This window comes from Tasmannia lanceolata, unplaced genomic scaffold (assembly GCF_043159265.1).
Source record: "Tasmannia lanceolata isolate RefF3 unplaced genomic scaffold, GAP_Taslan_0.1 ptg000008l, whole genome shotgun sequence".
NCBI lineage: Eukaryota > Viridiplantae > Streptophyta > Magnoliopsida > Canellales > Winteraceae > Tasmannia > Tasmannia lanceolata.
Window position 1 is genome coordinate 57,741,563 of NW_027518685.1, and position 22,014 is coordinate 57,763,576.

The 22,014-nt window shown below is 40.4% G+C and overlaps 1 protein-coding gene across 1 annotated transcript; it reads left to right on the forward strand.

Annotated features, from left to right (window-relative positions):
- The first annotated feature begins 16,955 nt into the window (after window positions 1–16,955).
- Window positions 16,956–20,849, forward strand: ATXR6 (TRITHORAX-RELATED PROTEIN 6). Its single transcript, XM_077386997.1, has 6 exons — window positions 16,956–17,219; window positions 17,537–17,617; window positions 17,712–17,941; window positions 19,080–19,180; window positions 19,327–19,539; window positions 20,448–20,849. The coding sequence occupies exons 1-6, from the start codon at window positions 16,967–16,969 to the stop codon at window positions 20,605–20,607; spliced, it is 1,038 nt and encodes a 345-aa protein (XP_077243112.1). The 5' UTR covers window positions 16,956–16,966; the 3' UTR covers window positions 20,608–20,849.
- Window positions 20,850–22,014: the final 1,165 nt, after the last annotated feature.

Sequence of the window (22,014 nt, forward strand, 5' to 3'; positions counted from 1 at the left end):
ACGTTTTCTAATTTTTTCATGACAATGCTATTGAAAGGGGAATTGGAATAAGGGAAGAGGATGGTCGGTCAAGAGATCCACATATATGTATTCTTGTTCTAAAAAACTCTCTCCTCTCTCTCTCTACATTCTCTAATTCTCTACTTCTCTACCACTCTCAAGCTCTCTCTCTCCACATTCTCTAATTCTCTACTTTTCTACCACTCTCAAGTTCTCTCTCTCTCTCTCTCTGTCTCTCTCTCTTAGGTTTTCTTGTTCTCTCTTGTTCTTTTTCATGCTCTTTTTCTTTTCTACTCTCAACCAAGGATCAATCATCCACCGTTCAATCCAAGGTGACACTAAAGCTTGAAGAGGAGGATTTGGCCAAAGTTGGAGGAGAAAAAGACTAAGTTCTATTTAATTTTTGTTATTTATTTTAAGTTCAATTTGATGTAATTTTGTTTCAATTCAAGTTAGTGAAGAAGTAATTTGCTTTTGTTTCATTTCCTTTCAAGTAATTATATGGCATCTCTTCTCTTTTCTATCTCCTTTATTTTTGTTTTTCTTCCATTTTCCATGAACAACTAAATCCTAATTACTTAGGGTTTAGTTGAAGCCATGGGGAAGGAGAAATATTTATAATTAAGTCAATCTACTCAATTGAAAAATTGTGTAGGATTATGTGTTTGAAAAATTCCAATCATTCATGTCATTGGCTTTCCCTTTCGTATGAATGATTGTTGATTAACAAATATAAAGTTCTACATAATTAATGTAAATTGGAGAGTGGATTTCATTAATTACTTATAAGGAATGACATCCCTTTGATCTTATTCCTTATTGACTAGTTAATCGAATTCCAACCTCATTTAAGATTGTTTTAATTAATCAATTTTATCCAAACCTATGGTGGATTCTAACCCTAAGTACTCTTTTATATTGAATTAAGGATTTTACAATATTCCAAATTACTTTTGTAATTTTTCAATTCACTTAAGCCCTTAGAATTTGGTTTTCTAATTAAATTAGATAAGTAGTTAATATAGATCATTAAAATTTGGTACACTTTGCCTAAATTAGGATTTTAAATAAAAAAGATCTTAGTTGAATTTGATTCTTAGATTGAATAGAATATACGCTTATATATAGTGTTGGCTCCGAGGTTTAAGTCCACGGAAATCCTGAGTCCATTCCAGGCAACATTATATCATAGCTAGTATTCTAATCGGTAAAAGAATATGATTGACAACTAGATTTCTCTTCCCTAAGTTCGACCCGTATTTACACGATCCGTGCACTTGCGGTTATTTAATAAATCTAACAGAATCCTAACCCCTATGATGATAGGACAGACTCCTGAAAGAATGACTGACTCTCTAGCTAAAGACAGGCTCCTATATTAATGGAAAGACTTTCAGACTAGCGACTCTAAGAGAGGTGCTAACGAGACATGGCATGTCTCCTAGGGATAGACTCACTAATGAGACAAAGCTTGCTCTAAAGGATAGAACTTTCGCTGCATGAGACATAGCCTGTCTCCCTGAGAGTAAACTTTTCTACGAGACAAAGCATGTCTCTCTAAAAGGGTGGGCTCTAGATGACTCTTTCATCGCCCATGCAATGAATAGGGAAACCTAAGGTCTTAAGGGATATATATCTAAAAGACTGGGCAAGTCTTTCAAATTAAAGAGGGGAGCGTTATTTGGACTAGGCAAGTCCCCTAAGGATGGGCTTGGGCTAACACCTTCATCGCCTTTGCAATGAACAAGGCTTGCTAATGTCTAAGGGTGACTAGGAAAACCCTACCTAAAGAAGAAGAAGAATGAAAAGAGAGAGTACCACCATAAATCGATAGGTCTCTCTAAGGATGGGCTTCGACTAACGTCTCCATCGCCCTTTCATAATGAGGAAGGGGTAGATAACTAGAATATTTCTATGGAATAAGCAAGTCCCTTAAATAAAAGAGGAAAGAAGGTTTGATGAATAATAGGTGTGAATTTACATGCTATTCTATACCTTAAACCAATGATGAGAATAGAAGTAAAAATAAAGATCAAGTAAAAAACAAATGATCATATTCATTAAAATATAGACCTAATCTTAAATCCAGAGATCCCACTATTGAATTCAGGAATTGAATACAAAATTCAATGATATGTCTTAGTTTCTTGCTTGGTAAAAAAAATGGCTTAATAAATTTGGGATTCACCCTGTCCATATATTGAAAGGCAATAAAGGCACAGGAACAGAGCATGAGAACAATAACAACTATTCAACTTACAGCATTCACTTTCAAATAATTAAATTATATCAAATCATGATGATCAAATACGCTTTTCGAATAGAATTGCTTTCATGATTTTAGGGAATCAAGTCCACTAATTTGAATGTGAACTCATAACCCAGCCATAACATTTCATTACAACTAAAATCACGAGTTCAACTTATGACACGCCTGCTACATGTACAGAACATTTCTCACATTCCTCTTCATGTGTTTACCAAACCCATTTTACGACAGTCAAATAAACTCTCAAGATTTCATCAAGAAACAAACATACAGAAATTCTTTCAATTAGTACCAACTGTCCATCTCAAATGATTATGTGAATAAGATATCTAGATTTAATCCTACCCACATGATTTTCAGATACTAGAATAATGATACTAAAATAATCAGCCAACACTTTCAATTGTTAACATGTGACATAAAGACACCACAATATAGATAGCATGATCACACAGCAAACCAAATCAATCATATGAATGGGGGTATGACAAAATGTAGTTATTTAAAAAAAAAATCAAGATAAAAGGAACTAGAGTCCAATAACCCATACCTACTCTTTTGAATCAAGGTAACAAGGATCAAAATTGAAGGGATAACAAGGGTAGCAGCTATACAAAAGAAGGGGACTGCTATGCCAAATAAAAGGGCTGTTATTGTGAACTGAACTTATGCAATACAGGGGCTGACTTATGGATTGTAACAACTTTATCAACTCATTTAAGAAACAAGGGTTCTCTGTCGTGTACACATGTGCAATAAAAATAAAAATCAAATCTTCACCAACAAGCGCATGGATTAAGAATGGAACTCCATTTTGGATAAGCAACAACAACAGGTCAAATTTGTCAAACAACTGCTCATTTGACCAACTGGAATCCTTCCCATTTTAGCAACATAGAAGTCTTGGTTAAAACTGGGTTGGGGTTGGGGTCTAAATGGAGATATTGCTGTATAAATATAAATGAGCTTTCAAATGGCATAAAAAAAAAATCCCTCACCTATGCTTTCTTTCATTCTCTAGAAAAATTCACACCTTACTAGTATTACTATAGACATGCAAATCAACCCAAACATTGTTTTCACATTCACTTGAAACATACTTGTATGACTGAAAATTGGAGTTTCACTATCATTGAAATGCAATGTTATCATCTTAGATACAAACAGTAAGGATACTGAATTGAAGACAACATGAAATTTCATTCTATTAATGGATTTGGCAACTTCAAAAAATTAGCTAAAAAAAAAGTGACTAAAACTCAAATCATGACATGAGCACAAGTTGAATGAATCCAAATTATCTTTTCCAATACATTTTTCAAAACGAGTGAAATGAACTACTTAAACATCAAAACTTGACCATTGATTATAAAAATTGGAGTTTCACCAGGTGAGCACAGTGCAAGACGGGTCAATTCTATTCTTTCATTCTAATTAGGCACCCAATGCATTTGTTTGATTTAAATAATGATTAAATGCTCCGCATCATGTAATCGATGTTTCGTATCATGTAACTGCTAATTTACATTCTCACAAACATGACTGAAATTTCATGATAGTTCGAGCTTATAGTTAGCATCCATGAAGAATCCCGATTATACTACAATTATTCAAGTGGTTTACACTCTCACATACTACAGGGAAATGAAGAAAACTTATGAAATTATGTCTCCACTCATTTACAAACATTTCAAGTACCTTTTCACAAATAAGATATCAATCGGTCAATCAACAAGCTGAGTTTAAAAATTTACAAGCATTTCAAAGACCAAAACAAGAAGATGAATCACAATAACCCCGAAGAAAACCTAAAAAAAATAAATCAAATCTTTGCTAGTTTATGAATATCTGAATTTGACAAAGATTGACCATGGAAATTTCATTCATCTTTTGGAAAATAAACACAACACAACACTATAAGATGATATATATAAATAACAACATTAGAAAATATTCATTTTACTCATATCCTCGGTTGCTTTAAAAAAAGATCTAGAGATAATGTATAAAAAAAAAATCAACCACAAGAACAGAGAATATAACAGGATAAGCATCATGCTATTCATCTAGAACACGAGATCTAAAAAGTTACCTTTTATTTTTAGAAGACTTAAGCTGAGATTCTATTTGTAGCTACCAAAATGATAATGCTTGCGATTGATCTCTGCATCTTCTTCTCCAAAAAAATAAAGGAAACTCCTTCTTTGATCTTTTTTCTTTTAGCTCTCTCTCAACAAATGATGTTAATTCTCAGAACTTCAACTCTTCTATTGAAGCATATACTCAATTCCATCTCCACATATTCATCAACACAGAAAAATATAGATTCGACTCTAAAAGCTACCGATCTGCACTAATAGAAAATTTTCAAGCTTTAATCTGGAATTTCGGAACTTAAACTAGGGTTAAGAGATTTGTAGCTCGATTTTCAAAGGTTTGCAAAGTGAAAGTGATGGCTGGAATTTAGGCTAAGGTTTCAAATTGCAGATCTTGATTGCTAGGGTTTGATTTGGGGAAAGTAACAGATCTAGACAAAACAAAAGAAGTAGGCACGCAAGTAAATGAAAATTGCTGGCCAGAAAAGAAAACCTAACCGAACAATTGGCCGAAATCTGGCAAGGATTTGCCGGAGAAGAAGGATCAAAGGGGAAAATTGATTAAGATTTTGAAAACTCCTCTCGTTCTCTCTCTCTAATTAGGTAAAAGAAACCCTTAATTAAAATGAAAAATCAAGGTTACATTCATATTTATAAACATTTTTGGGTGCTGATATTGGCACTCCAAATTTGATGGGCGCGCGGTTTGCGCGATTTTTGATGAGGCACGTTGTGGAATCATGTCCTATTCGGCCAATGCACATCCGTTCCAGGATAAATTCACCCCCCTTATACGTATTTGTACTACGACATTGCTTCGGTTCGTTCGCTAGGCAAACGCGCTCGGATTTCGACGAAATTTTACAGGGACCTAGCTGGGACCCTAACCTAGCTTAGGGTGAACTTTGGGGTCCTACGGCATTGATTTGATGGGATTTTGCACAAAAATGGAAGGTTTAGGACACGGTCAAAATGGGGTGTCTACAGATGCCCCTCTTTGGCAGAGCGTGCTTGTCGGGTGAATGCCAAAGCTAAACAGACAGCACATTTTGACTGGCCCAAGATTGAAGAATGAAATAAAGAAAATGATTTTGAAAAGATTGAATTGTTGGAAGGAAGTGATGCCTCAGGGGTCTTGAATGGAAGGGATTTTGGTTGCTTACTTGATGCTCTCAGAGATGCTCTCAGAGAAACTTTGGTTCTTCTTACGCTCGGGGCAGATGCTCTTCAAGAGAATTTAGCCTTACACTCGGGGCGAATGCTCTTAGAAAAAATTTGGTTTTATGCTCGAGGCGGATACTTTTCAAGAGAAAATGGTTTCTACGCTCGGGGCGAATTCTCTTATGGAAATTTTGATTTTACGCTCGGGGCGAATGCTCTGACGGAAAAATTGAGTTCTACACTGGGAGCGAATGCTTTCAGGAAAAAATTGGGTTCTACGCTTGGAGCGAATGCTTTCAAAGAGAATTTGGATTATACACTTGGAGCGAATGCTTTCAAAGAGAAATTGGGTTCTACGCTTGGAGCGAATGCTTTTAAAGAGAATTTAGGTTCTACGCTTGGAGCGAATGCTTTCAGGAAAAAAAATGGGTTCTACGCTTGGAGCGAATGCTTTCAAAAGAGGATTTGGGTTCTATGCTTGGAGCGAATGCTTTTAGGAAAAAATTGGGTTCTACGCTTGGAGCGAATGCTTTCAGGAAAAAAATTTGGTTCTACGCTTGAAGCGAATATTTTCTGGGATAATTCAGTTTCTTCACTCGAGGTGGATGCTCTCAAGGAGAATTTGGTTTTTTCACTAGGGGTGGATGCTCTCAGGGAGAATCTGGTTAGGCTCAAATACTCGATTTGATTACAAACTTCGTTTGTGAGAAGAAACTCCGCTGGGATAATGAGGCAGATTCTTAATGAAATTATGAGAAAGATTCTCAGTGGAATGGTGAAGCAAACCCTCAAAGGATTGCTGAGACAGCCTCTCAATGGAATTTGACTGAGGAATTGAATTCAAAGACTGTGTTCAAACTCATCTTATCTTCATTTGTTGAGAATAGCTATCTCAAATATCCTTGCTTACTTGATATCTTTTATGACCTGATTGTTCAGGTCATAAAAGATGCCCCTAGTATGATTTTACTTCTATGACAAATTCATAAGAGAGCAAAACACAGGGAAATGGTTAAAAATATTTTCATTTCTTGAATATTTGAAGTTACAAGGATTTCAGGTTTACAACAGACTGTATCTGCCTGACAAGCTCCTTTCATTTCTGATGATCTCTGTCATTTCAGATAGGCTTGAAAGCCTGCCAGATAGACTTGAGAATCTACCATCTTCTGAACTTCGTTCTGCTGTGTATCACCTTTGAGGAGACACAACTTCATCATTTTTCACTTTGCCTTCTTGCTTCTTGCTACCCCCAGCTTTTAGAAGGGATAATGGACTACACAGGCTTCCCCACACAAAACTCTGGAACTTGACCTTGACTTGACGAAGAAAGGACTTTGACTACCAGCAAACAAGGATTTCGACGAACACAATGACTTAGACTCGAAGAGAGACTGAATCTGCTTCTTAGTCTGATAAGTGTTTTAAAATGGTACAGTCTACCACTCTTAGAATCTTTTAAAAACCGTATTTAAAGGTGTTTCATTCCTCTTTTCGGTATTTCCATCATGGTTATTATCCCTTCGGATTCCGTAGTCTTAACCCCCTAGCTTAGAGAGTGTTTTAAAGAAGCCTCGCTAGCACTTACTCAAACATTGAAATGATGCCAAAACAAAAATGAAAGTCTAGCTGGCTTCCAGAGGTTTTATCCTTTATGAAGTCACTGCCATGACCAGATCGCCTTTCTTAGGTTTTCAATCTGGTGGACCGCATGCCTTATATTTTGCCTGGACTGTCTGCCCTTGCAGATTTTCCATCCAGCAGGCTCAGCACCCTAATTTTTGCCTAAGTCGTCCTTTCGGGTTTTCAGTTTAGCGGGCGAATGACCCTAACTTTTGCCTAGACCGCCCTTGCGGGTTTTCAGTTTAGCAGGTCTAAGACTTTATCATTTTTTCTTTTCTTTCTGTTTCTCTACAAACCTGGGCCTAAATACACCAGAAAGACTTTTAGGTAGGCTTGGGTTCAAATAGGTTAACCTTTGGTAAATTTTCATTTATTTGACCGAATCTGGCCCTCCAGATTGCCTACGTATCCCCAAAGAAATGGGAATCAGGTCCGCGTAGTTCACCCATTTGGGATTTCAAAGATTGTTTGTTTTGTTTCTTTCTTTTCTAAGGATTTGAAAGATTTGACCGAACCCGAATTGATCAAGCTACCTACGTACCCTGTAAAGAGGGATCAGGTCATGACGTAGTTCATGTTCAATATCTTTTATGACGCAAGTCATAAAAGATGCCTCTGGTTTGAGTTTATCAAAACAATAAGTGTTTTTTTAGGCCCAAAGGGTTTGCAAATGGCTTTTGACATTTGGCGTTGTTGGCTTTTAAGCTCTGATCGACCAAGGACAGCCTCCTGGTGTATCTAAGCGTAGTACTTCTTTAGTTGGTCCAGGTTTGTAGGTTCTGTTAATTTTTCTCCATTTTCATTGAGGATTTTTATGGCTTTTTCAGGCAGGACCAGACCAATTTGGCCTGAATTTTCCTCTGGGATCAAACACTGGTGCCCTGTATGATTTCAAAACAAGATCTTCTAGCTTCAGATCTCTAACTTGGACTTTCTTGTTGAAGGCCTTCTCGATTCTTCTCTGATACCCTTGGATGTGATATAAGGCTCTCAGCCTCTTTTCATTAATCATCTGTAATTCCTGATGTCTAGCTCTTGCCCATTCAGACTCTGGCAGATTTGCTTCCATCATTACCCTTAAGGATGGAATTCTCAGCTCCACAGGGAGCACGGCTTCCATTCCATACACTAGAGAGTACGGAGTTACACCTGTAGAGGATCTGATCGATGTCCTGTAGGCCCACAAGGCAAAAGAAAGTTTGTTCGACCAGTCCTTATAAGTCTCTGTCATCTTACTGATTATGACCTTGATGTTCTTATTTGCTGCCTCTACATCACCATTTGTTTGAGGTCGGTAAGGAGATGACTTGTGATGCTTATCTTGAACTCTTCACACAGGTGCACTACCTCTTTTTTTAAATGAGATCCATTGTCTGAAATCAACTCATGAGGTATTCCGTATCTGCAAATAATATTCGCAAAGATGAACTTCGCAACTGTATTCGAAGTTATGGAGGCATACGAAGCAACTTCTATCCACTTTGTAAAGTAGTCAATGACTACTAGAATGTACTCATGTCCACTTGACGACTTTGGATAAACTTTACCAATGATATCAATCCCTCATACTGAGAATGGCCATGGCGAGGTCAACGAGTGTAACTCTGATGGAGGCACATGAATGAGATTCGCATAGACTTGGCACTTGTGACATTTCTTTACAAATGCGAAGCAGTCTGCTTCCATTGTGGGCCAATAGAAACCAAGTCTAAGGATTTTCCTTGACAGTATTTTACCATTCATGTGAGGGCCACAAACACCTTCATGTGTTTGCTCTATGAGCTATGCAGCCTGATCTTCATCAACACACAGAAGCTGTATCCCGTCAAACGACCTCCTGCACAACTTTTCACCACAGATGATGAAGTTAGCAGCGAACCTCTGAAGGGTTTTCCTCTCTTTGCTGGAAGCTTCAAGCGGATGCCCCTTGCCTGAAATGAGATTTCTAATATCTGTATACCACAGCTTCCCGTCTGGACATCTTGCTGATATCTCTATGGCATTCACATGCGCTGGAGCTCATTGTAACCTCACAGCTAAAGGTTGAACCTCCATTGTAGCAGATATGTCCAACATTGAAGCCAGAGTAGCCAGAGCGTCAGCAAAGTGATTCCTTGTCCTCGACAGATGAGTAAAGGTGACACTCCTGAACTTCTTGACCAGAGATTCAAGATAAGTGTGATAGGAGATCAATTTTGCCTCTTTTGTTTTCCAATCCCCATTTATTTGACAAATGATCAGGATTGAATCCCCGAATACATCTATGTCTTGAATTCGCAAAGCCAAAGCTGCCTCAAGTCCTGCGATGCATGCTTCATATTCTGCCATATTATTGGTGCATTCAAACTGCAACTTGATGAATATAAGGATATACTCCTTTGGAGATACCAAAACTGCCCCTATTCTTTGGCCATGGTTATTGACAGCTCCGCCAAAGTACATAAGCCATTTGGTACTCAGAGTCTCTTCTTCAACATCCATGATCTCTTCATTAGAAAGTCTGCCTTTAGAAAAGCATTCTCCTCAACAGGAGCATCAACCAGCTGCTCAGCGATGATCCCTTAATTGATTTCTGAGTGACATAAGTGATGTCAAACTCAGACAACAATAACAACAATCTAGTTGTTCTTCCTGTAAGAGCAGGTTTCTCGAACAAATACTTCAACGGATCCATCCGTGAGAGCAAAAATATCTTATTCGACAGCAGGTAATGTCTAAGCCTTTGAGTCGCCCAAACCAATGCTAAACAAGTCTTCTCCAAGATGGTGTACTTGATTTCATACTTTAGCATTTTCGTGCTGATATAGTAGATAGGCTTTTCCTTCTTAGATCCTGCATCCCGTTGAGCAAGCATACAACCCATTGCTGTATCCGTGATGGATAAGTACAACAACAATTGTTGACCTGGAATGACCGGGGATGAGACAGGAGGCAAAGACAAGCACTGCTTGACCTTTTCAAATGCTTCTTGACATTCTTCATTCCACTTCTTGGGAGAATTCTTCTTTAATAACTTGAAGATGAGTTCACACGTCATAGTTAAATGAGATATGAATCTCCTCAAGTATTGCACTTTGCCAAGGAATCCGCGAATCTGCTTTTCCGTCTTTGGTGGTTGCATTTCTTGGATTGCCTTGATCTTCTGAGGGTCCACTTCGATTCCTCTCTCACTAACAATAATCCAAGCAACTTTCCTGATGTAACCCCAAATACACATTTACTTGGGTTTAAACGGAGCTGATACTTTCTGATTCGCTCGAAAAACTTTCTTAAGGCAACAGTATGCTCTGATCAAGTCTTTACTTTGACAATCATGTCATCTATGTAGACTTCGACCTCTTTATGAATCATGTCATGAAGAAGAGTAGTTTTTACCACGAGGTCGTCAATGTAGCCCTCAACTATTTTGTGGAGAATGTCGTCAAAGATCCTCTGCATGGCACGCTGATATGTGGCACCGACGTTCTTGAGTCCAAAGGGCATGACCTTGTAGCAGTAAATTCCCTTTGGAGTGCGAAAAGCGGTGAGCTCTTCATCTTTAGGTGTCATTCGGATTTGGTTGTAGCCAGAGAAGCCATCCATGAAGGAAAGAGCTTTGTGTCCTGTAGTCGCATCCACCATAAGCTCCGTAATCCGCAATGGAAAGTCGTCTTTGGGACATGCCCGATTCAAGTCACGGTAGTCAATGCAAACCCGAATTTGTCCATTCTTCTTCTTGACTGGGACTATATTTGCAATCCTTGTAGGATATTTCACTTCTCGAATGAAGCCAGCTTCTTCAAGCTTGTTGACTTCAGCCTCGATCTGCGGTACTAACTCTGGCCGATATCGGCGTTGAGCTTGCTTGGTTGGGCGGACGCCATGTTTGACAGCCAAGTGGTGCACTGCTATCTTTGGATTGAGTCCGGGCATCTCCTTGTAACTCCAAGCGAAAACATCCTTGTATTCGAGTAGAAGCTTCATGTATTCGGCTTCTTCTTCTGATATTAGTAGGGCACTGACGAAGATAGGTTTTGGGTATTCTTCAGTACTGAGATTGACTTGTTTGAGCTCGTCCACGGTGGCTTGCCCCCCTTCTTCAAAGGTGGACGGAGCAACATGAAGTCCTTCCGAGTCTTCGTCGTCAGAGACCTCCTTGACTGTGTTATGATGGACTTCAACAACGTCTCCATCCTCAGATGCCTCAACATCCTTGATCACAATGCTTGAAAGTTGGTTTGTGTGGATGATGGTGTGATTTCTTGCTATCAAAGCGCCGTCGGTGGAAACCTCCAAGATAGCTTGGCGATTCATCCTTGAAGGGACGATGCTATGTGGATCACTTTTGGATTTTTGGGTAATGGATTTCGTCCTTTGTCAGCGTCGCCTTCTCTTCATCTTCTGTGAGTCTGATCTTTCCTTGCCATTGTAGAGACATAGACTATAGCATACCCGGGTACAGGAGGATGAAGCAGGGTGGGCTGACGTGGTGATGTTCTGTTGACCCAAACGATCAAACACCAAAGTACGATGTGGTTGTTCTCCAATACAATCGAAGACAGAAGTGCGAGTTTGGGTGGAGGTATCCACCTGTGAGTCTTTGACAGCCTCGACCGTGATATGCTGGACATTTGCTTTCTTATCTTGTTTCAAGGCTCGAATAGGAATTGACATACCATTACCGATACCGGCCTTGGAGGGGGATATTCTTTCGCCAGCTCTCACACGATCTAGTTGTGTCTTGGTAAGGCCGTAAAGCTCTTGATCCGATGGGAGATCTCCAAGTTGTTTTGGCTTTCCCCTCCCATATCCAGCTGCCTGGAATAACTTTTCTACCTTGGGGTCAATCCATGCCGTCTTGTCTTTCCGATCAACTGTTGACTTGTTGATTGACATCTTTAACGTAGAAGCCTCAACCGCTTGTGGGGAGGCCGATGGAAGTTTGAGAATAGGCTGTTGGATAACCTTCATCTCGGTGAGTTTGGTGACTGGGAGGTTAAATTCCCGCTGAAGTATTGCGACATCCACTTTGGAGAGGATCCGATCAACTTTAGGAGTCAAGATGAATCGAGCTTGCCCTTCCTTACGTTGGGATTGTGGGACGTAACGGAAGACAGGACTAGGGGATGCCACGGATGCTGCCATTGAATTTGGATTTATTGGAGGCTCCAGGTCCTTCTCTGTTGACTGAGAAAAGGAAGGAGGCTGTGTTGCTCATTTTGCTTCCAACTTTGGTTGATTCTTTGGTTCGTTGGTCTTAGGTACGGAGGCTGGCAACGCTTCAACAACCATTTCATTTTCCAAGTAGAACTTGGCATCAGCATAGTGGACCTCCGCCTTGGTGAATGGTTGCTCCTCTGCAACAACTCTTTTTAGAATCCCGTCTTGGCTATACTTGAAGCATTGATGCCATGAAGATGGTACTACTCCAGCTTCGTGCAAGCATGGTCAGCCAAGTAGGAGGTGATAAGATGTCTTGGCCTTGATCACATGGAACAACGCTGTCGAGGATAGCTCGCCAATTGTAAACTTGAGGCGGATCATGCCAAGTGCTCGCTGTGATCCGTTGTTGAAGCCTTGAATCACCAATTTGCTTTGAGTCAGATCGTTGATAGAGAGACCAATTCCTTCTAATGTCTCCAAAGGCATGATGTTAACGGCCGACCCACAGTCAACAAGAATGCATTGAACTCTATGCTCTCCCACGTATCCAGTGACATAGAGAGGCCTGTTGTGAGGACGAGAGCCTAACTGGAGATCCTCGTAAATGAAGGTGATGGTGGCCAAGCAAAAAATAGATGTCTTAGACTCCTCGTCAGTGGGTGCCCTTCCTTCGTACTGCTCCGGATTAGCTAAAGCAAGGCGAGCCTCCTTGGGCAATTGTAAGGCAGTGGAAACGTTGAGGTGAGATGGAACTTCATCATGATGTTTGGCCGTTTCATTGGCTTCAAGTGGCGACTCCTCTCTTTCAGAACTTTGAGTAGTGTCACTTTGAGGAGTGTCGCTTTGAGAATTGTCATTTAAAGAAGCGTCTTGTGTCGCGTTCTCGTCAAAAACTGCATAGCAAGTAACAACTTTAACCGCTACAAATCCTTCTTGATGAAATTCCTCAGGCATGAACTCCAACAGGGTGACTGGCCTACGAGGAGGCTGCTAGAAGATCTTTTGTGGGTCGGCAGGTGGCACTCGAAGCTCCCCAGTTTTCCTTGTTGCCCTCCTCTTCCTCGGCCTCGTGTTGGGTCGAATCCTCCTCTGAGTCTGCCTTGGGTGTCGATGAGGCATGACAAGTTGTCGAGGAGGCGGACGTCTTTGACGAGTGACGACTGTCCACCCTTCATCATCCACGGGTGCCTGTTGCTGTAGTAGTGGAGTGATGCCCCCAGTTGGGAAAGGTTGTTCGCTTGAGGAATAGGGAAGAGATTGGCCCCCGTGCAATAGTCTTGACGCCGAAGCTGATGACGTCCCTATACTTCGACGGGGTAGTTCCAAATTCGGAGGTGCAGCCAGAAGATGGGTCGGATCAAAAGATCCAAAGACTACCGCTATCATGTTGGTGGCAGCTATATCATCTAAGCCGAGGTCGATCTTCCCATCGCTAGCCAGCTCCATTATCTTTTCCTTCAAGACAAAGCACTTCTCGATCGGGTGACTGACTACTCGATGGTAGCTACAGTACTTGGGATCATTGACCCGTCCTGCTTCCTCGGGTCGCTTCGATGGTGGTAGCTCTATCAATTTGTGTTGGAGGAGTTCATCGAGCATTCCCGAAACTTCAGAGTCTGGGAAATGATACTGCTTCTGCTCCAGCTCCTTAAGGCTCATCTTGGCCTTCCCCTTGTCTTGAGTCGGAGCGGGTTCAACTTTCTTCTTCTTTTTACCAATCTTGATCAGATTGGTGGTAGTATTCATAACCTCCTTCATTTTTTAGGTTCTCACTTCTTTCTTTGTTTCTTTCTTTTCTTTGTCTTTACGAAGATCCGCAGGAAGAAGATCTCCATGAGTGGTGATGCTGAGCTCTATGTCATGAGCCCGGGTAGCCAACTCTTTAAATGATGGGGGCTTGATCCCCTGGAGGATGTAAAGAAGACCCCAGTGCATACCTTGTATGCACATGTCAATCGCTGATAGTTCTGCGAGATGATCCTTGCTATTAAGGGCCAAGTTTCTCCATCGTTCGATGTACTCAATGACGGGCTTATCCTTCCTCTGTTGAGTGGCGGTGAGCTCCACCATGCTTACGGTCATGCGGGTGCTATAGAAGCGGTTGAGGAACTCACGCTCGAATTGGTCCCAACTGTCGATGGAAGCAGGCTCGAGGTCTGTGTACCAGTCGAATGCGTTGCCACAGAGTGAGCTTACAAATTGCTTCACCATATGATTGCCGAATGTGCCGGCGTTGTTGCACAGCTCCACGAAGTGGGCAACATGTTGCTTCGGGTTACCTTTCCCTTCGAACTGTTGGAATTTAGGAGGTAGGTATCTAGCGGGCATGCGTAACTCCTCGATGCGTTGGGTGTATGGCTTGGTGTAAACCACCAAAGATTGAGGAGCTCCTCCATACTGGGCACGAATGGTGTCTGCTATCATGTTCTGAAGTTGTTGAACCGATATCGATGACACGGAGCCCTGTGGAACATTCATTGTGGGAATGTTCATGGCAGGGCGGCGTGCACTCTCCTGTTATTGACGTTGCGTGGCACTAAAGGTCTCCACTTGTGGGGTGTATCCCGGCAGGTAGGATGGGTCTACGCTTGATTCTTGGTGATGGCTTGGCTCGAGCCTGTTCATGAGTCCGACGATTTGAAGGTCTTTTTCCTCCACCGCCTTGTTGAGTCGTTCGAGTTGCTCGGCTATGCGGACGACTTGCTCCTCAAGGGTGGTAGCGTCAACCATCATCGCATGCCGGACGAAGATGGGAGAGCTTCCTTGAGATGGGGAGAACGCGGATTTAGATCCGATCCTCGACCCGGCACTTGACCCCGAACTTGTGGGGGATCCAGAGGGATCGGAGTTAGTCCTTGGACTAGAGACAAATCTCGCCACCAGCCACCCTTTCACGTAGTCAACAGGCTCCATGAGTTCGGAGAGTCCCGCCGTCTTCTTCGCATGTGTTATGGGGCCAATGGGAGTGTTGGTGGAGGAAGACGGGCTGGGCGCATTAATCTTCCTGCCCCCGGTGGTAGAAGCTGGTGTAGAAGCTGGTGTAGAAGCGGCTCCATTCTTTCTGGCCCTCTGAGTGTTGTTGAGAGTAGTTGATTTGCTCGAAAGATGAGGGGAGAAAGATGTCCCACCAGGCGTGCCGGAAATTTGTTGACAGCAAATTTCGCGTAATTCACTAACACAAAATTTGGGGACAAATTACAAAGAAAAATTGTAATTAAAAGAAAATGGTACAACTTTCTACAATCCTCTGATTAACGATCAAAGTGTTGAATACAAAGTTGAATTTGGTGAAGACGAGGGCTTTCACAGCATAATTCTCGTTCTCGTCGGTGTTTGAAGATGTTTGGACTTGACTTCACTTCGGGCTTCGCGCTTTATCGGTTGTGAAGATGTTTTGATTTACTCAAATGAAGGGCCTTTGTTTGGTGGCTTGATCTTCGCGGAGAATTTCTTCAAGTACTTGATTGCTTTCTTGGGAGGAGATTTTTTCTTCTCTTGATTTGTTTTCTCTTTTTGGTTGCCTTTTTGTTTTTGCTATCCCCTGAAAAAGAGAGGAAAGATCCCTTACATGCTACTCCCACATGCAATAACTACCCACACAACCACTTGCATAGTGGGGTAAGTGGTTGTGGGACCCACTACCTCTTTGTTTTTTTTTTTGTTTTTTTTTTGTGGTAGTGAGTTGTACTTGAAATGGTGGCCCTTTGGGCTTGCACTTAATGAGCCTCCATTCGGGCTCAAGTGGGACCATTTACATGTAAAACCCTTTTTTATGGGTAGGGCCCACTTAAGAAAAATGGGGCAGGTTTGTAATTTGACTTGGACAAATTTTTTGATGTCCACAAGCACATAGTGGAAGAGTCTTTTTTGCAAAAACCCCTTGTAAATTACAGGTCCCTGTAAATAAAAATTGAACTCCAATTGTTCAAGTCACTTTTTTCATATGAAATTTAACAGCGGAAAAGCATAGAATTTGGGAAGAGCTTTTTTCCCCCAACTTTCCAAAAAATTCCTGCAATCCAAACGGGGCCTTTCTATAGCCTAATGTGTTGTCGTGCTGCCGCAGTTGTGCTCACCCTCACTGCTATTGGTCACATTTGCACTCGCCCTCGTCAAGAATTTTAACTATGTAAAACGTAAGAAGGACTAGCGAGGACACTTGGATGGACGGTCGAATTCGAAATGGATTATGACCGATCGTAGGAAGTGACTAAGAGTCTAAGACATATGTGGATAATTGACACCCGTAGTTGTCTAGATCCGATCGGTAAGAATTTCAGATCCTATGATTGGGTCCCTGAAATGTGTCTATCGATCCTGTCTGTTTAATTTCGAATTCGGATGCTGGGTCCATTTACAGCCCTAGTCACGGAGGGACCCGGCCCATTTCAATGAGACACGATTTTTAGCAAAATCTTCGGTAGTCCGCGGCACCACACAGAAAAGTGGGTCCGCTAGCGCCATCCCGTGGGCAATTCCAGCGTTTTCCACTAAAATCCAGCGGAAAAAAAGGAAGTAAAAAAATTGGGAATCTATTTTCTTTTCCATTCGCGCCAAATCCTCGGTTCCCGCGAAAATAAATTAGCGCGCGAAAACCTTAAATGTTAAATAAAAGCAAACAGTAATAACCACCCCCCCCCCTCTCTCTCTCTCTCTCTCTCTCTCTCTCTATCTGATGGCTACCACAACAGGCAAAACCACATTCAGGAGAAGAACACAAGCCCCTAAACCTCAATCTCAATCTGAAACAGATTATATTGACATATGCTGTGAGGAATGTGGGTCAGGCAATGTTCCTGACCAGCTTCTCCTCTGCGACAAATGCGACCGAGGATTCCATCTATTCTGCCTCCGTCCAATCCTCGCGTGTGTTCCCCAAGGCCAGTGGTTCTGCCCTTCTTGCTCCAACCAGAAGAAAAAGCTCAAACGTATTATTACCTACTCTTCATTTTACTTTTTCTTTGTTTCCCTAAGTCTTGGATTGTACCTAAAACCTGAGTTTTATAAGCTAAAACCCGGATTTCATGAGCTAAACCTGCCTTGTACATTTTTAGGATTATAAAATCTAGGTTTTAGCTTATAAAAGCTATGTTTTAACTTATAAAATCTAGGTTTAACTTATAAAATCCAGGTTTTTTTAGCTTGTATTATAAAATCTTGGTTTTAGCTTGTAAAATCTTGGATTATAAAATCCAATCCATTGCAATTTGATTAAATGGTTTATTGGGTTTTCTTTGGAATGCAGAGTTCCCTCTAATCCAAACCAAAATAGTCGATTTCTTTCGGATTCAACGTTCCTCCAACTTTCCCCCAAAGCCATGTCAAGGTCAGGAATACTCTCCCAATCTTTCATTTTTGTTTCTTTTGTTTCGCTTCTCTTACACATGGATTTTGTTTGTTTTTTTCTTTGTGCTTTACAGATAATAGGAAGAAGCGAAAGAGATTGGGGGGTTTGGTGGTGTCCAAAAAGAAGAGGAAGCTATTGCCTTTCAACCCGAGCGAGGATCCGGCTAGGAGATTGAAACAGATGGCTTCTCTGGCAACTGCGCTGACTGCAACGGGAACAGAATTCAGTAATGAGCTTACTTATGTGCCGGGAATGGCTCTGAGATCGGCTAACCGGGCCATTCTCGAGCGAGGAGGGATGCAGGTAAAAAGAAAAATGTTGGGTTTTGAGCAGAAAATTCAGTACATGAGCAAAACCCAAAAGATTTTGCTCATTTTTTGTTTTGGCAATATCTCAAACATCTACTAGATGTGAAAGGTGAAATTGTCTTATATTTTGTATATACATGGAGCATTTGGTGTATATGCTACTCTATATTTTCTGAACATCTGGTTGCAATGACAGTGCTGAGCATTGTTTCAAAACTCCCCCCGCATCATTGTTGACTCCCCCTGAGTCAACTCCATTTTTGCCTTGGCTGTCTGAGTCTACACTTTACCCTACAAAGTCAATCAAAACTCCTTTGACTCTCCCAATTTATGACCATGTCAACTGAGTACTCAGCCACCTCGTGCCAAATCGACTAGGATTTGCTTTGGCCGCATTTTGACCCAGATTCGCATTTTGAAACACTGGTGCCTATGGACAAGAAGGGGACCACCATTTCCACATGGTATGGACCTACTCTCCTCAGCTGGTGGTAGGTCTTGCTTCCTTTGTTACGTACCTAGATGGGTCCCACTTGGGTAGAATAAATTAGTTTATATTTTTGTAGTTCTTGGAGTTTGCTATCTAGTTGTTTGGAATGAGTGACAGTCTTAGAGATCAGGATTAAGGTGTCTAGATTGGTTTGGGTAGGAGTTTTAGTATAAATAGATTGTTACTAGCCTTTTTCAATTCAATTAAGAAATTTATCCTAAAAATTGTGTTTTCCACACAAAGGAGAACTGGCCCTTCCCTTGAAGTGTGTCTAGAGGCTGATTTCCCCTCTAAGAAGATCAATCACATTGTGAACTGTTTTGAATTTGTAACGTCCCTACTCATTTTCACCACCCGATGTGAAAATGGTGAAAAACATATACATCGAATAGTCAGCATACACCTATACAGTGAATCACCCCTTGAGAATTAGCAGGTTAGGATGTGAAGTGTTTGTTGACTGTATTAGAAGCTATCTATGGATTTTTTGTCTATCCACAAATTACACTATATTTTCTTTCAATAAGATGAAAAACAAAACGTGCATAGTACATAGTTTCTTATAAAATTTTGAATAGCTTCTATCTGATAATATTCCCCTTCCATTAGTGCCTCAGACAGATTTTGGGTCTTGTTATTCCAGGTCTTATCTAGAGAAGACACTGAAACCTTGAATCTCTGCAAGAACATGTTGAAAAGAGGAGAATGGCCTCCCCTATTAGTTGTTTTTGATTCCAAGGAAGGGTAAGTCAACTATTTCAATATTTCCTTTCTTCATTTCTGCTTCTTTTATTAGTGGGTTTTATTTGTTTGTATTTTTTTTTTCTGTTGAATCATCCTTTTTATTATCTTTAACGGAATAGAATATGATCAACTTTATTATAAAACAGGTTCACTGTAGAGGCAGATAGGTTTATAAAAGATTTAACAATAATCACAGAGTATACTGGTGATGTTGATTACTTGACGAATCGTGAACAAGATGATGGTGATAGCATGATGACTCTAATTTCTGCAACAGATACTTCACAAAGCCTGGTTATCTGTCCTGATAAGCGTGGAAATATTGCCCGTTTTATTAACGGCATCAACAATCATACACCGTAATGTCTCCATCTCTCAATTTTTTATCCTTCTTTGATATAAGTTAGTCTTGTAACTATTGGCTCACGTCTTAAACTATAGTGCACAACACCTATAACAAATTTTCTGCTAGGTGCAATTCTGATCACTGTCCAATCAGGATCGGATGGTGATGGGATTTGGGCTTGCTTTGATTTGTTATGGGGCAGCAGTGTAATTTTGGGCTTAAAATATCATATAGAAAGAGTATTAGTCTTAGGTTTGATCCTGCCAGCGTTTACAGTCGAAGCTACTAGCAAATTCGCCTTAAATAAAGAGTAATGTTATCAGCACAACCATGTTTTGATAATTGCACAAACGCAGCATATTTTTTATTTTTAATTGGCGTGTCAGAGCTTTTGGTAACGGTAATGACCTTCGACAGCTCTTTAAATAATAAATGATAAGATGTGTTTGTGCAAATATCAAAACATGTCTTGTCAAACCCAATATTACCTACCAAAACAATATCAAAATATGGTTGTGCTGATAAAATTTACGTAAATAATTTCCATGTTTAACATTCCCATGAAAAGCATTGGAACAGTTGTGGAAAACAAGCATACAAATTCACATGGATCATACCGCTGTTACAGTTAAAGAAATCTGAACTTGCCAAGTCATGGCAACAATAAGAGGTCTGCCACATTCCTCTTTATAAGGACAATTTTGGGCCCTCTATTGTTCTTCTCAATGCCATTGATGGGATCCCTGGTATACTCTCATATCACACCACTACTCCACCAATGGAATGTTTGATAACAACATCATGCTGAGAATTGAAATTTTCTTCTAAATTTAAACTGAACCCATTTACCTTCTAGAATAAATGACAGAAAAAGGTTAGTTTTATTGCAATTTAACTGAAGCCATGTTTGTTTTGAAGCAGGGATGGAAAGAAGAAGCAGAATTTAAAATGTGTGAGATTTAACGTTGATAGTGAGTGCAGGGTTTTACTTGTTGCAATCCGAGATATACCGAAGGGAGAGAGACTTTATTATGATTACAATGGGTATGAGCAGGAATACCCTACTCAACACTTTGTATGAACCTCTTCATCATCAATATTCATCCAAAATTACCAAAAGAACATGGGAACTAAACATAACATTTCATCATGTATTTTTTGGGAAGAAATTTTTTTGAAGTGATTATTCCTTCCTTTAGATTGTAATGGGCGCATTCCCCAAAGAGTTCAAAGAATGTATACATGGATTGAATTTTTGAACTTATCTAGTAAAGAATATCTAAAACAAGCACAACAGTCCTGACAAAATGAATGTGTATCCTTTTGGGTATTCTGTTCTGTACATGGGTGTTAAACTTTAGGCTGCTTCTTTTCTTTCTGTTCTTATCTGCTGCCTGCTTTAACAAAACCTCCCAATCAATAATTATTGAAGTATAAATGATTAAATAGCACAAACTCTTAACAGCCTAAGCTTTTGGAGTATTTGGTTGTTTCACAATAATTGAACACAACATTCGACTTATTATTTGGCATGCCAAAGAAGAGGTCACATGTATAATAATGGGAGAAACAAAAGCTCCCATACATAGTGCGCCAAGATAAGCACAAGGTCTAACTATCAAAAGACTAGGGACTGCAATGAGTTTGATTGCCCAATGTGCTTTTGAGGTCATACTTGCTCTGGAATTGGATTGGGGCAGAAGCATGGAGTCAATGTCAGCCCCCTATTATGGAAATGATCCGTAGCAGCTTGGAACAAAGTCCCTAATAAGAGACTAATTAACAGAAGTAGTGAAAGAGATACCTTATCATTTCTTGATTAACTTGCATTTTCTCTCAACATATCTAGATGCTTGACTTGATTTATCACTCATTGCAGATGCTTTTGTAACATATTATTTGATTGTCATTGTTTTACCTAGTGAGGATTGGGATGTTTGTAAGCCAAGCATTATTCATTATATATACTTCTGCATGCAGGCAAATCTAGCACCCATCCAGGAGAAGTAACTAGCCTTTCAGCTTCGCAAGAATGTTAGGTAAATGAAACAAATTCTGGTGGAACTTTGGTTGGATGAAGTTCTAATGGTTTGCCTTTGCTTTAAGTTTGGTCACCTTGTTAGCTTGAATCCAACCTTTTTTTGGATCATAAACTCAGTTCTGGTAAATTGAAACCTGGCATCCCAAGGAAGCATAGAGCCTGTTACCTCTCTCCCATTAGTCGGTCATTGAGGGCGTTATCTGATAACTGCGAGGTGTTTTGATTCAAAAGACAATTGTTTTATGAAAAGGTCTATTTTATTATTCAAAAAACATTTATTTTAAATGAAAGGCTATTTTTAGCCGTTTTATTATCTAGAAAAGAAAGCCTGGGATCTCATTTCAAAACAACGCATACTTGATTTTGGAGTGTGATGATGCCGAAATCTGGTTCTCCTATCAGAGGGCTGGTAGAGATTCAATCTAGGCCGTCTTGGACTCACAAGGA